Source organism: Apteryx mantelli, chromosome 4 (assembly GCF_036417845.1).
Source record: "Apteryx mantelli isolate bAptMan1 chromosome 4, bAptMan1.hap1, whole genome shotgun sequence".
Lineage (NCBI taxonomy): Eukaryota > Metazoa > Chordata > Aves > Apterygiformes > Apterygidae > Apteryx > Apteryx mantelli.
This window is the reverse complement of record NC_089981.1, coordinates 52632110-52648151: the sequence shown is the minus strand read 5'-3', so window position 1 is coordinate 52648151 and position 16042 is coordinate 52632110. Positions and strand designations below refer to the sequence as shown.

The 16042-nt window shown below is 40.5% G+C and overlaps 1 protein-coding gene across 3 annotated transcripts in view; it reads left to right on the top strand.

The window, feature by feature from the left end:
- Window positions 1-15990, top strand: part of ZFYVE26 (zinc finger FYVE-type containing 26) — a 52963-nt gene extending 36973 nt beyond the window's left edge. For 2 of the 3 annotated variants that reach the window (XM_067296601.1, XM_067296600.1), the window contains exons 30-42: window positions 736-764; window positions 2801-2928; window positions 3023-3243; window positions 3874-4021; window positions 4856-5065; window positions 5947-6165; window positions 7665-7862; window positions 8207-8409; window positions 9221-9362; window positions 9941-10000; window positions 11384-11566; window positions 12289-12333; window positions 13448-15990. In XM_067296601.1, the coding sequence (XP_067152702.1) occupies window positions 736-764; window positions 2801-2928; window positions 3023-3243; window positions 3874-4021; window positions 4856-5065; window positions 5947-6165; window positions 7665-7862; window positions 8207-8409; window positions 9221-9362; window positions 9941-10000; window positions 11384-11566; window positions 12289-12333; window positions 13448-13657 (1996 nt within the window). In that variant the 3' untranslated portion in view covers window positions 13658-15990. The remainder of the gene's footprint in view (window positions 1-735; window positions 765-2800; window positions 2929-3022; window positions 3244-3873; window positions 4022-4855; window positions 5066-5946; window positions 6166-7664; window positions 7863-8206; window positions 8410-9220; window positions 9363-9940; window positions 10001-11383; window positions 11567-12288; window positions 12334-13447) is intronic. The other variant, XM_067296602.1, reaches the window with a different exon arrangement.
- The last annotated feature ends 52 nt before the right edge of the window (window positions 15991-16042 follow it).

Below are 16042 nucleotides of genomic sequence, written 5' to 3'. Positions count from 1 at the left end.
TTGATTTGGTTACTTTCAGATGAGAATTGGAGTGAAATTCCTGGTGCATAAGTTAGGTCAGCTGGTGAAAAGTGCAGCTGTAAAGAGTGGGCTTTGTTCTCTGTGACCCAGTCAAGCCTGCTGATAGCAGTACAGACAGGCTTGCTAGGAAGAGAGGAATCCTGTGCAGATCTGAAAAGGAACCTCTGAAGAAACATGTAGTTACCTGCAGATAGACCAGGTTGAGTCAGAATGGTTGCTAATGCTACCAGAATAGGTCAGCAGAACCTAGCAGTGAGCTTGAACATCACCTTCATGTTTTAATTAAGTGTTTGTGTATGTGTTACGGGGTGGGGGGGAGGTTGTTGTTGATTTTTGTTTTTAAACTCACCCTGTTTGTGTATCGAAACCAACTAAATCTTAAGAACAGAGGCATGGATGCCAAAAACTTTGTTTTGGCTCTGACATATACTGATATTGGGCAGTTTGTTCTTATTCTCAGCATCTGCTTTCACTCATTATATATGCAACAATACTATTTGTGCAAAAGCTTGTCAGAACCACTTATTTAGTGGGAGTTGAAGTGTTGTATGTAGGGGCAGGAACTCATGTTTCTAGGCTACATGAATGGGGAGGGTTGGGGAGAGTGGAAACAGTGTTCTGAAAAGGCTAGCCACATTGATCCCTTCTTAAAAATTACATTTTCCCCAGTGTGCTCGAACAGACATCATGTTTCTTTCTGTCTTTCTATTACAGCACAAAAGAAGATCAAGACCAAGTGGAAGGTGAGGAATGGAGTAATGTTAAACTTGCACTTAAAGTGTCTGACTACCAGTATAATTTGAGATAGGAATGTGTTACATCTACCTGTAGAAAAAGGGTGATCAAAACCTCTGTTTAAAAAATACCACTGTTTTCACATGAGCAGGCTGAAATCAGGCATTCTAAATTTCTGTAAATGGAAATTATGATTTAGGAGAGATGTCGGAGCCAAGCTGGGTGGGGTTTAAAGGCAGGAACTGAAAACAACAGCTGGAGAAGGCACTTTGCATACTAGAAGCAGTCAGTGAAAGGCTGTGCTAAAAGTAGGAATTAATTAGCCCAGTACAGAGCTGTGTTGAGAGATGTTCAAGAACTGCGGTAGTATGTCACTGAGTAGTGCTGCAGTGTGCAGTGGTGATTGGTACCCAGTGCCGGCTGGGGGGAGCACAGAATGAGGCTCCTCTCGTGGGTCGGGGTGTGTCCTGAATCCCATCTCCTTTGCTGATGGTGCAAAAATGAGCTGGTTAGTTCTCCTGTGCCTCAGTTTCCCCATCGAATATCATGACATTTCAGGAGGAACAATAAAGCTTCATTGAATTTGTCAGCCATTATTCCTCAAGGTATTTACTCTTTCTTTGTTAGTCTGGTGTTAGTGAGGTGATTCAGAAAACACCTACTCAAAAAAATTTCTCGTGCTGGCATAATATTCTGGCAGACCCAAACCATTGTTACTGGAAGTACAGCTAGTAGTAGTAGGAAACATGGTGCAAAACTCATAAAGCAAGTGCAAGAACAGCACAGAACTCCTCAGATTTAAGAGGGAAAGTGTTTTATTCTGCTGCTTTTCTAATTTTTCTGATGAGACTGTGAAGAAGTCTTACCGAAAGTTTTCAGGCCTGTGGGTGTGTGGGGGTTTGTTTTGTTTGTTTGTTTTCTAATTACTGCCTCCAGTTCAATTTGGAAATAGCATTTCTTGTTTTTATTCACCCTACAGTTTTTATAGTTACTCATCTCTGGAGCAGCTTTTCTGTGAAATTTAGAACAGTGAATTTCCTGACAATTCATTTTTTACAAAAAAGCAGATTATTTATTTATTTTTAAACTCTTAATTTTCCAGGGAGAAGTTGATCTGGAAAATAGTAGCAAATTAGCTTTCTTCTCCATTTTTCAGCACTTGCTGTTAGGAACCAGAATCACAAACATGAGCATCAGAGGGCTAGTGCATTCTAACTGCTCTCAGATGACAGACATGGTTTGATTTGTAGTTATTCTCTGTTTTGGTGGAGTAATTCTCAGCTCAGATTCTGAAGAAGAGCAAAGAAGACAATAGTTATTAAAATAATCTCTTTCTGCCTATCCCTCCTGTACATTATCCATTACAATATTGGGGTAAGAGAACACATTTCAAAACTGAAATTTTCTTAGTCTGGAGGAGAGAGGCAGGCTTTTCACTGGAATTCTTTTCTTGAATCATTTAATCAAACCCGTAATTTTCTGTAGTACTATTTCATATGAAAACTTAACATATGGCGTTAGCTCATCTTCTTGCAACTTTTATCTTAAAGTGGTATATTTGAATAACCTGAATTCTAAAAAGAAGGTAATTGAGTCCACATAGCCTTTCTTTTTACAACTGGTGCTTCAAGTTTCCCTTTTTAGCTGTACCCCACAGCTCACTTATTTCCACATCCTTCCTGATCAGAAATATTTAATGCTTTGGCTGATGGAAGACTTAGAGGAGGTTGCTGTGTTTGATATCTTGTAGGATAAGGTTTGGGTAATAGTTTGAAAATACGTTGTTGGAGCCAGTTCTTGCTGACAAGATGTTGGTGATAGAGTAGGTTTTGAGCCGGCTTGACAGTCTGCTGAGGAGTGGAAATGTTTTTATGGTTTGTGTGCTGGACATGTGTGACTAACAGGAATTGGCACAGTCAAGGGACTGTAGATAACTGAGAGTATTGGAATAGCTCTGTGTGATGTTTCCTCAGCCAGGTTTGTTGCCTCTTGCGTGATGAATCTACCTGTTGTGTGATGATTCTACCTGTTCTTTCCTTCTCAGCCACAGAAACATCTAGTAACAAATATTCCACAGTGGTGCGAATTCCTGAAGCAACTGAGCTTGAATGGATTGTTTCGCTGAATGAAGAAGAAAACGAAATTGTACGCAGTGAATTTTATTATGAGCAGGTGAGATCTGGAGAAAGAGGGGAGTCCAGTATAAGCAGTTTCCTAAAGAATTACCTCAGTACTTGTGTTCATCTTTCTTTCCTCTAACTGTCAGGCTCCCAGCTCTTCCTTGTGTATTGCCATCCTCAGTCTGCACAGTGATAGCGTAGTGTGTGGCCACCAACTGATAGAGCACTGCTGCAAATTGTCCCAAGGGCTGACTAACCCTGAAGTGGATGCAGGACTTCTTATGGACATCATGAAACAATTGCTCTTCAGTGCCAAAATGATGTTTGTAAAAGCTGGAAGGAGCCAGGATCTAGCTCTCTGTGACAGGTGACTTATCAGATGTTCACTAGTCTGCATCAAGGTCCTCTCAGGACCCTTATGCTTTTATACTATATTGTTTTGTGATTGTACTGTGGGCATTTTAAGCAACAAGAGAAGTTCATAACACAAGAATAATATGAAAGCTCAAATAATAGAAGTTCAAATCTCATGACTATGTAGTAATTACTGATAAAATTCTCAGAGAAGGGAAAAATAATTCACAATGACTGGGTAAATCTTCCGCTTCTGCTATTGTGTTTTTCTGCTTTCAGCCACTTGTTCCATATAGGATTTTAAACCTGCACTTCCTGACAACTAGCATCTTACTTGTTCCTCAAGCTTTGTCTTACTGGTGCTTGCAGTGCCAGGTGCAATGCATAAATTTTCCACATGCTAGTTTGATTTGGTAACATTAGCTGGTGCCCCCAGTTAGCATCTGCCAGTGCTCCACTGAATGAAATGAAATGGCAAAAAGTAGGCTAAATAGAACAGTATGAGGAACAGACAAACCTGGTATACTAGTGATTAGGAACCACTGGTCTAAGAGTTGTCTTTGGCATAAAATTCTTTAAGATTCTTAGTGTGCATGATAACAGTGACAGTATATGTATCTGTTTAACCTCTGTTTTCTCCTAGCTACATCAGCAAAGTGGATGTGTTGAATATTTTGGTTGCTGCTGCCTATCATCCGGTGCCATCTTTGGATCAGATTCTTCTCCCTGCAGCGGTAACAAGACTAAGAAATCGGCTTTTGGAAGCAGAGTACTATCAATTAGCTATAGAGGTAATGACAATAGAGGGATGCAAATATTAATAATTGTTTTGTAGTGGCTTTTGTTTTTTTTTCTCCTCTCCTGAGTTCAGCTGGATATGATGTATGAAATGGACAATATTTAAACTGTTACAGACTAGGATTAAGTTCTTAAGCAATGAAGAAAACCTTTTCTGAACACTGAAAAAAATTTCTGAGAGGGAAGATGCCTTCTGCTGCGGAGCAGGCTGCTGAAGGCAAGAATAGGGGCTGTATCTTCTAGTACAATTAAAATTGTAATGGACAAACTGCCAGAGAGTCGCTACATGGAGGAATCTTACGATCAGTGGAAGAGTTGAGACATCCTTTGTGGCAGGACTTTATTTGAAACTTGTATGTTTGATTTCATTTGTCCTTAATACTGCAGCAGATACTAGGCAAGCAGCTTTGCTAAGCATTTTCTTGGAAGCCAACTATGGTGGCATATTTATCTATGAGAGCTCATCTAGTGTGGCTTATCTTCTTTTATCCTCCTCCTACTCTCAGTATTCCATAAGCCTCTGTTTATGGCATTGAAATTTCTTGGGAAGAGGATTATGATGCAACAAATAGGATTAAGATTTTTAAAGGGAAATAAACAGCAGGAATAGATGACCATTTGGAGGTCACGGGTGTTTCAGTAGTTGGCATTTATTGCCAGTAACCTAGGAATAGTCAGTGTGTGGGGGTTTTTTTGTCTGTTCTAATGGGAAATGTCTTTAGGAAATGGAAGGTCATAGTTGTAGGCTGTGTGAGATTATCCAGTTTTCCTATGTTTTGTATTGGAACCATATGTTACAGTATTAATAAATGATTTTTTGAATTTAGGTTTCTACAAAATCTGGGTTGGATCCAAGCGGAGCATGGCATGCCTGGGGCATGGCTTGCCTTAAAGCTGGGAATTTAAGTTCAGCAAGAGAGAAGTTCAGCAGATGCTTAAAGCCACCTGTGGATCTAAACCAGCTGAACTACGGTTCAAGGCTGATCCAAGATGTGATACAGTATCTGGAGTCCACAGTGAAGCCCATACATGCTGTGGTAAGTGTCTTCTATCTTCTCTAAAAGGCTATGTAGTAAAGCTGTCCAAGTATTGATGCTTTAATACAAATCTTACAGCAATGTATGTTATAATATCAAGTAGCATGTTTCTTTCTCTTTTTGTCATTATTATGCATCAGAAACTGAATCTTGCTGAGAAATTCATTGGCTGCCTCCTGGCAGTAGGCTGGTGGTTGATAGCCCTGTCAGAGAATTTTCATAGTAATTTGGAGTGTACTCAGTGGAGGGGAAAGAAGCTGTTATTACTACAGTTTGAGGAAACTAAACTCCATCCCAACCATATGTTGTGATGCTGCAATGATGCCATTCTTCTGTTGAAACTGGTAACTTTGCAGGAATTAAAAGGAAAAATTACAAATGCAAAGAATGTTGTCCCACTCATCTTTCCTTGGCAGAAAGCACTATTACATGGTTTTGGATTGGCTGTGGAAGGTCTGATTAGGTACCAAAAAAAAGACTTTTAAGGCTAAATTGCAGAATTGCATTGATGAAAGAGCTTTTAGTAGTAAACATTCTAGGAGAATAAGAAAGCTAGTTTGGACTAGCTTGTTGAAGTAGCTCTTGAGAGTGGAATTTTTTTAAAATAAATAAGCCTCCTCTCTGTCCCTGGAGAGACAGAGCCATGCTAGCTACAGCTACATTCAACATCTCTGTTGATAGCAGGGTTCCAGTCTAGTATTTATAAAGAGCAGACTGGGGTCCTGCCCCTCTAAAACCATACTTAAAACAAACAAACAAAAAAACACATAAACACAAAAAATAACAATCTTCAGGGTTAGGTGACAAGGTCTAATAGAAAAGAATCCCAAAGAAGGTTTTCCTGTTAGTCATCACGTATCATTGATTCTCTGCTTTGACAGCAGGATGACGACTACTTTGCCACATTGAGGGAACTTGAAGCAACACTGAGAACTAGAAGCCTGTCCCTGGAGGTGATGTGCGAGGGGAAGATTCAACACAACAGTTACTATCAAGAGTGCTTGTTCTATTTACACAGTTATGGCACTAATCTAGCAATAATAAGCTTTTACATGAGGCATGACTGTATGCGAGAAGCACTGCTTCACTTATTAAATAAGGTGAGTAATCTAATTTGCAGTCACCTAAACTGGAATTTGAAAGGCAGCTAAGAGGGCTTCAAGACCAGTCTAAAACAGCAATGAGTGTCATAGAGCATTCTGGGCAGTTTTCTGCACCTGAGTTTTCTGAGGTCCTCAGCGTTATCGTATACACTGTCCAGTGGCTAACAAGAATTTAGTGTCATGAAAAAATAACTTTCATCTCTTTAAACTTTTGTGCTTGTGGTTGCTTTTTACCAACTCTAAATTTGAAATAATTCTTACTGAGAATATACTACTTGAAACACCTAATTCTGCTGTCTTCAGTCTGCTAATTAATAGGAAATTATTTAAGTGGTCTTACCAGCTTTGCTTTCTTTTTATATCATCAGCCATTCTAAGCTCATATTCTTATCTGCTTATCAAATTTGCTTTTCAAATGTGTCCTTTTTATCAGTCTAGATATATCTTTAAAGAAAGCTGCATGTTTTTACAATGTTAGTGAAATAATTTCACTAGTTAAGTAGTAGGCATTCAAAATACTCTAGATAGACAATTTGATGTGGAAGTTTTAGATGTAGAGACTAACACTGATTACAAACCAGAAAGGATGGGTTGTTACTTTAAGACCATAACGTACTAGGTTTCTGATGAAACATTATAATCTTTCTTCAGACAATTTTGCAGTTGGGTGTTTGATGAAAACATTTTTATGTATACAGGCTTTGTAGCTTGTATCTTACTGTGGAATTAAAGAAATAAAAAAGATTAAATAATTCCATATCATGCCTTTAAAAATTTTATGCAGGCTGTGTGTTCACACATGCTTCTTTCCATAGTAATGTTAATACATGGGGTTGCATTTGCAAGAGCAGTAGCCAGGAGGCCAAGGGAAGTAAATATCCCCCTCTATTCACTACTTGTAAGATTTCATCTGAAGGACTGTGTCCAGTTTTGGGCTCCCCAGAACAAGGCAGACATTGACAAACTGGAGCAAGTCGAGTGGAAGGCCACCAAGATGATTAGTGGGCTGGAGCACATGATACATGAACAGAGTCTGACAGAGCTGGGTTTGTTCAGCTTGAAGACAAGGCTAAGGGAGATCTATTTGCTGTCTTCAGCACCAAGTGGGTGATTATAGAGAAGATGGAGCCAAGCTTGTCTCACGTGTATACAGTAAAAGGGCAGGAGAGAGTGGACACAATTTGCAGCAAGAGAAATTCCAACTGGATATAAGGAAAAGGTTTTTGCAGTGCAGGTGGTCAGACATGGGAACTGGCCCCCAGGGGGGCTGTGGAATCTCTCTCCTTGGAGATGCTTAGGACTAGACAGGCCCTGAACAATGTGCACTAATTTCTTTGAGTGGGAGTTTGAACCAGATGACCTGTGGAGATCCTTTCCAACCTATATTATCTGTTGATTGTATGACCTCTGTCACTTGATACTCCTTTACATTATAAAAGGCAAATCTAGGTACCACAGCTGGTTTGCTTCAACCTGCCTTTCTGATATTTGTGTAGGAATCCCCATCTGAAGTGTTCATTGAAGGGATCTTCATTCCAAGTTATGAAAGTGGAAAACTACATATGTTGGAGAACTTGCTAGAAACCATTGATCCAGGATTGGAGAGCTGGGGAACCTACTTGACTGCAGCCTGCAAACACTTGCAGAGAAAGAACTACTACCATATCCTATATGAGCTGCAACAGTTCATGAAGGTAAGATGAGAGTGAGTGGCCACCTGCCACCTCTTTCAATGAAATATTGAATACTGTCAGACTTTTGGTTATTTACTTAGGTGTTTTTTGAAAAGTGGTATAAATCTGCGTGATGGACAAGTAGATTACTGCTACTTTCCAATCCTTAAGAAAAAGGAAAGCCTGAGCCCGACTGAAGCTGACCAGCTATACATTGCTATTGTGGGTCTGGTGCATTGCAGTAGCGTTACTGCTTTGAAGATAATAGAGCACCACCTGCTCTCTGTGTGAGCACTTTAGTACAGACAAAGGACTAGTGAAGGCAGTTTCAGTTCTTCTTAAAGTATTCAGTATATTTCTTCTAGGATCACGTTCGTGCTGCCATGACCTGCATTAGATTTTTCACTCATGGAGCGAAGTCTTACACTGAACTGGGAGGCAGACAGACATGGCTCCTAAAGATCAAGGATCATCTCAAAGTCTACCTGCAGGAAGTCTCAAGAAGTTCAGGGAGGAAAAAAATGGTATTCACCTTCCGGAAGAAAATGTCTGCTACAGATGTGTCAAGGTATCTATAAACAGGAAGCTAGGTTACAAGAAAGAGGAGGAATTCAGGCTTTTTTCTTTTTTAGTGGTTGTGTTTAAGGTGGTTTTTGCTAACACCTGCTAGCTGTGCCTGACCCAAATCTGACTTTATCTAGTTGCAAGTATAGGATTCCCATTACCATTCCCCCCCCCCCCCCACAACCTAACCCAAAGATGAGCCATTGTTTCTACTAAACATATTGATTGGTATATCATGTACCTTCCTCTAATTAAAAAAAAAAAAAAAAAAACCTACAGTGCACAGACAGCAATATTGAGCTAGTTTAAGCTTGTTTGAATTATAATTCAACTACATGTGAATTACAGGAGCCAGATTTACCTAAATCTCTTCATGTTCAGAAGTTGAACTGTAAGTTTAGCCAGATATCTCTCGTGCTTGGTCTTTTATATCTTGGTTTTACCTAGTGACTGTTCTTTTTTTAAGACTAAACTCCCAACTTAAGCAGGGGAGTGTGTGTGAAAAGGTGGAAAGGAGAGGGAGCAGATATTTATTTGGGATCCAGATTGTCTGGCTCACTGTATAGAATAATGCTTACATGTGCTCACCTGCAGCTTGTGATGCATGTTGTGTGCACAGATCTGGAAAATACCTCATTGCTGCAGACTAGGCTACACCAAAGCCAAAGTCAAACAGCAAGTAAAATAATTATTGTCTGGAAATGTATATATCTTATTTTGAAATGTGTTCTAGAAAGTAGTAAGTTCACACAGCTAATAATTGACACTTCCTCTATTTCAAAATGAAGTGTAAATTTTTTTTCCCCCTTGTCTAGGCACATCAATACAGTCGAGCTGCAGATGGAAGTAACAAAGTTCCTGCATCGATGTGAGAGCTCAGGAACCTCTCAAATGGCAGATTCTTCCCTGCCCACACTCTTTGGAAACAATAACATGAAAATGGATGTTGCTTGCAAGGTACTTACTGCTATTTCAAACATAGGTCTTATTTTCATAAACAACACCAACTTATGTGCAGGTTGAAATACTTGACAGTTGGAGCAGCCTCTGGTACTATTCATTGGCAGCTTGCTTGTGCGTGTATGCAACCTACTGTTCATGGAAAAAAATCATGTTTTTTTTCCTCAAAGCAGCAGAGAGCAGCTGAGAATCTGGAGCTACTCTGCTCAAAATTCAAAGTTTCGGGGGCAGAGGATACCAAATGCCAATAGTAATGTGTTTTTCAATTGTACGTCTTATTGTGTTTTGAAGCGAGGCAAACAATGCTGTTTTTGTTACCCTTGCTAACTTCAGCTCCTTCATCTTTAACTTACCCAGTGTTCCACAGTGAATCAGTGTGTGACAACAGACCATGTATTTGCTCCACTTCTTGTTGGGTTGGTGCTGTTTTCCGTTGTTCAGAGTCATGAATTGTCTTTTGGCAAAGGTACTGCTTCCGGACAAAATTCAGAACTGTGAGCAAGACTGCTATTATCTAACTGTATGTAACAAAGAAATGTGCATCCTGAAACTTGTCTGATGCCTCTCTCTTTCAGGTCATGCTGGAAGGAAAAAATATTGAGGAGGGGTTTGGGATTGCATTCAGAGTCCTTCAGGTATGGAGAAACCTGATAGAACAAGTACTGTCATTACAAAAGAGAAACCTCTGCAAACAGCAATTGTTTAAGCAAAAGACTTTTGCCAAAGGCCTTTTAAATCCCCAAAAGGGAAAATGTCTTGTGAGAAAAGTCACTAATTAAGTCTTAAACTGTCCATGTATTTAGAGGAATGTGTTTTGAGTAAAGAAATGCAGATCTTGCTTCTGTAGGACACTTCCAAGGTAATTGTCTCCTACAAAGGAATCGAGTATGGCTTTTATTTTTGCCTTCCATCTTGTTCAGTGGCTTGTGCTGGCAAAACACAATCACAGATATGAGCTGAGAGTTCTGACTTAGCAGGTCTCTGCAGTTTGTGACAGCCATGCAAAGACAAAGTGAATAAATAAGGCCAGGGCTATCTCCATACTCCTCTCCTGGCTGGGAGAGCAAAGCTACTTAATTGAAAACTATCTTTGGGGACCTGTCCTTCCTCATGTCTGTGTAGAAGTTGAGGTGCTTGTCTGTCATTGTAGCACATTAGCCTCCAACCTTTTTTGTGCATTTCTCATCCAAATATTGGGAGTTGCTAAAAGATATTGCTTCAAGCAGAGCAGTCTGCAGTTGCCTCCCATCTGGGACAGAAGTATAGCAAGGCCACTTCTGGACAGAGGTGGCACACTACAGAAAGTGTCTGTTGCCTCGCTGCATGTTGTTTTTGACTGATGCAGATGGCAGACCATGCTTCTGTCAGGTCAGGATGTACAGGGCAGCGCTACCGTTTGGCGTAAGATATGGAGAGCCTTAGTAAAACAGCATTTCTTAGCAGCAAAAGCAGTCACTTCCCCCCTGTAAAAATGGAACAGCAAGTCCAGCTCCCCAGCATCACCTCTGTTTCTTTCGTTTCTTTTCTTTCCTTATCTATGACAGGAGCAGTCCCAGGTTTTGTCATCTCTACCCTCCTATGGGAGGTTTACTATGGTCAGTTGTCTCCTGTTTCTCAGGGTGCACAAAAGGTGGCTGCCATTGGAGGGGGCTGGGGGACCTAAAAGGAACTTGCTAAGCGAGGGGGAGGCAGGTAGGGACTATGCTTTGTGTAGGGCCTCTGCCTAGGAAAGATGCTTGGCCAGAAACTAAACTGAGTTTTGCCACCCCAGAAAGGGAGAAGATAACAGTACGCTCATTCTTGAGCAAAATTGGATTTTACTGGTCTGATTACGGAGAAGCTTTGAGCCAGTCCTGAGCTGTGGTCACTGGGAAACTAGAGGCCACCAAAACAGCTTTAGCTTTTTGGAGCATGCTGCGATACTTTGTCTTCAGCAGAGACTGTCTGTTGTACAGAGTGCCTGTGAGAACTTGCTGAGGACGTTTAATGTGTTGCTCTGATGTTTCAACCACCTCTAGGACTTTCAGCTAGAGGCTACAGAAGTGTACAGCAAAGTGGCCAAGCAGCTGGTGAAGCAGCAGAAGTACAGTGAGATCCGGCAACTCCTCAAATGTGTCAATGAGTCTGGAGTTGCAGCCAAGAACGATGGGGATAACATCATCATAAACTGTCTAAACGAGTTCAAAAACATTCCTGCTGAGGTAATGCTATCCTCCATTGTCTTCCTTTTGAAATAAAATGGGTATATACAATACAGGATACAGAGAAACTGTCCAGTGGTGCCTGTGTTGCTCTTCTAGCACCTCCTTCAAATCTTCTGACCCTGTATCACATGCATTGTTTAAAGATGGGAGCACGTGCTTTGTCTTAAGCTAGTTACACTGAGAGGAAGCAATAGGTAGCTGTTGTATGCTCCTACTCTGCACTTTCCAAATGAGTACCCATAATGGGGAGAGAACCTTTGCCCAACGGGATCCTGCCAGATGCTCTTGATTGGGGTGGGAGGCATTCCCTTCCACAAAGCTTCCCTGGCTGACAGAGGGATTCGTGGAGACAGAAATTTCCTGTCTTCATAGGAAACAATTGTAAGATTCCCTGTGCCCGCCACAGTCTTTTCCATCCCGGTGATGGAAGGGAAAGTCCTCTCTGAAGTTCTACTAATCAGGCAAGGGGACAAGAGTTTGACCTGACTGCATTCTCTAGAGACACCTCACAGACATGGCAGGCAGGGGAAGCTGTGGTAAAGGGAAGAACTGGACTTTGTATTTTCTACATCTGCAGCACTAGCAGTTGGATGATGTAGACATCTGGCTGTGATCTCAGCAGCCCATCCTCTATGGAGAGGTTTGGTCTCTGAAGGGGAAAGGGTTTGCAAACTATAGTTGCTTTAAATGTGAACCCCTTTTCCCTTTTTTGGATGCAGGATCTTGATAATCTGATTCAGGATATGGACAGTGATGAAAACAAGGTAAGTAAAAGCACAGTAGGAAATCCTTTAGCAGGAACTGAAGAGCCCAGTTTTAGTCTGCAGGCTACGTGTTCTTTTCCACCATCTTATCTCTCATCCTGACTTGAGCAGAAGTTTTGAAGGCCACTTCCCAGATTATAGAAATCATGGTCAATTCCTCAAGGCTGTGGTATTTGTCATGGTAGCTGTGGCATGAAGATATTGATTGATATTATTCTTACTAGTTCCTTGACTCTCCTTGGAGTGAGAGCTAGGCATTTGTTATAATGAAAGGAAAAGTATTTCAGAGCAGCTCGTGGTGGGTTGCTTGTTCATGTTACCCTGTCTTTCATGTATGTGCATGCAAGCTTCGTGTGGTGGCAGGCAGCTGATCAGGAACAATATGCCTCCAAGATGAGCATTTCAGCTTACTATGCTTTCAGGATTATACTATTTCCATTGTTATAGGGAGTTAAATGATAAAATTTACCAGTTTTGATTCACTTCCTCTCAGAAAGTGTGGTCTAAACTACATGGTTTCAATGACTCTTGTTAGCTTTAATGTCAGCCTGTTAAACCGCTGGAGAGTCAGATAAATACATGGACTCCAGATGCATGTTTATAGATGAAGAGGCTGTGGCTCAGAGTTTGTGGATTGTCATAGACCATGTGAGGGATCAGTGGCATAGCTGGGAACTCTCCTCTGTCCTGCTCCAACTAACAAAGTCAGTGTTTTATGCAGATTGAAAAATGGACTCTTCATTCTGCCCTTGTATAAGAGGCAGAATTTTTATTTGCTTGTTTTATTGCTGAAAGATGTGACCTCTTCAAGAACTAAGCAATAGATGAAAATGACTTAGAATCTCTGATATGAGGGTATGAAAATTAATACACAAAATAGGATTCCTGATGTTGATTTCATAGTGATATTGTAAAGGAGTTTCTGTAAGAGATGGAAACTTAAAATACATCAGCCTATTTATCTCTTACGTGGCATATTCTGCTTCATAATATGCTGCTACTGCCTTGTATGACAGGCTTCTGTACTACATTTTTCCAGTGAACCTGTGCTTAAGCTTGTAAATTAGTTTACTGTAGCCTTCTAATAAAGTTCTGACTGCCTTTTCTGTTTCAGATCCAAGCCTACCTGATGTGCAACAAATTGCGTTCTGCCTACCTAGTCTCGGTGAGACAGGAGAACACCAGAGCAGTGCAGCTAGTCCAGCATGTGCGACAGCTGGCTGAGAACAGCGGAGATGACGTTGTGCAGGCCATCTGTGCCCAGTGGCTCTCAGTGCACCAGCCCAAAATGAGAAATCGGCTTTCCCAGAGCAGTAGGAAGTAACTGGTGTTCACCACCATCCAGAAAGGGGTGACTTCAAGACAGCTCAAAGGTGTGTGGTTCAGCCATCGCTTGGTAAAAGGGAAGTCTCTTGACTGGTGTTGGTGGCAAATGTAAGCTGCTAATGTTCCTCTGGTTAAAAGGAAAGGAACTAATTTACAAGTGCCAGTCCTACATTTTGACAAACAATGGTTGCTACCTCAGGGTGTTTTGGCGTGTTTTTTCTTTTTTGTGGAGATTTTCAAACTGAACAAACAAGACTTTTTAGGTTTATGGAAGAAGGCACTCATATATTTTAGAAAGATACTAGTCTTTTTGGCATGGTTCTTATTTTTAACCCAGAAAATCTACATAGAGAGGATGGTAAAATCTCATCAGCTTGATGTAGCCTAGAGTATAAAATTTTTTTTGTGGTTATGAGTTTCCCTGTAAAATTTCTGAAGATTGAAGAGATCTTCTTTTACAGCAACTGAACTAAAAAGATGATTTCCTTTTTTTTTTTTAAGTCTCTATACAAACTATTGCTTTTTTTTTTTCCCTTCCCATTAGTGCAGTGTGCTCAATTTCTTTAGTTTTGAAAAGGTAGGAACTGGTTCTTCTAGAGGCAGGTTTCTACTTACCAGTTGCACTATCTGACATATGCATGGCACTTGAGCCCTTGATGGATGGATGAAGTTAAAAGGGGGATATCCAGGAAAGGGGAGTACAAAGGGAAAAATTCTTTTAAAATGGTTAGAACTGGCCTACCTCTTTCTTCTCTATGATGATATCAAATAAATTGTTGTGATGCAGGTTTATCATTGAACAGTTGCCAATAAACTTCCACAGTTTCACATCAGATAGAGCAGAAGACATGGAAATATAGGGCTGTGCTAAAATTCAACAGGCAGTTTGTATCCCTGTCATAAAGGGACTGATTTTTTTCTTTTTTTCTTACCAGAATAATCTTTCCCTGTCAGGCACACTAGAACACCAGACTGAATTTTTGTTAATTGGACATAAACTGTACAGATCGATATATTGCCTGACTTTGCTCTGGAGTACATTAGGACAGGTGAAAAGGAAGTATTCTGTAGCTCAAGGAGTGAACAGTAGCTTTTGCACAGAAATTTGGGGGGGGGGGGGCAGGGTGCTTACTGTGACTAGAAATAGACCAGAAGTGTGTGTTAGATTTATTCAGTTTCATGAAAAAACATGCATCTTTGTGTAATTGTGTTGAGGGATGCTGAGAGAGGTGGCTGTTTCTCTGCAACCATGATTATTGGGACATGAGAAATGGGCAGAAGAGGGGTAGATAGTAGTAGGACTTTTTTTTTTTTTAAGGGTGGGGGACAATCCATAAGAGTATGTGTTTGCAGTTTACATGTACTTTAGTACAAGAGGTGGGAAAACTAGTACAGTGTTTGTTAAACTGTTGTTTATTTTCTGCAAAAAAAAGAACAGAATAATTTAGGTTTCTGCAGTGTAATATAACTGTAAATAGTTTTAATACATAAAGAAATTGAGACTGTCAGATAAGGGTCTAGCACTATCGCCACATTCACTGTCATGACAGAACAGACTTCCATGGAGATGAAAAGGGCTTGGTTCATCTCCTTTGTTCATGAAACAGTGTCCCACTGACATGCACGTCTGTCTTTGAGGCGCTTCACCCACTAGCGTGGGGCTAGACACATCTCAGAGCTAAACAGTCAGAAAGGACCACATTTAGCTTTCAAAATTTGGCAGCCACAGATTTGCACAATCTCATTAGTGAGCAGTACTAATGAAAGCTGCTTTTGTTGTCTTGGCCAGACTGACCTAGCTTTCCATCAGATTACAGCTCTTAGGCTAATCCTAAAATGTGACACTATCCATGTCCTCAGTCACTTCCAAATCTCTAATTACAAGGGGTGGGGGGGTGGTGATGGTTTCTACGGTTTTAGGTATCCAGATATGCACTGCTCCAATATCTACATTTCTGATCTAGTCCCTCTCAGCTGTATATAGCCTGAAGAGGGAGAGAGAGGGAGTAGAGCTTGCCATGCAGACCAGTCAGTTCTTTGCCTACCTTTCTCTTTAACCTTTTTGCACTGTACTTTATGCACTTTATACAGTGTTTGTTGTAATTTGATAGTTCATAACCTGGACTTGTAGGGACCTTTCTCTTACCAGCAGAACTGGAATTTTGATCCTGACTAACTGCCTTGTGTCATGATAGTGTGATTATCAATGGGTTTAGAAATGTTCAGCATCAAAAATGGATTCAATACTGCCAGTTAAAAAGAACTTATATATTAATGACCAAGGTTTGTTTACAATGCAAAAATAAATAAATAAATAAAGTACTATCTTAAGATATGCTCTGTTTGTTTTCTACCTCAACATAGCTGGGGTTCTCTTTCTAGA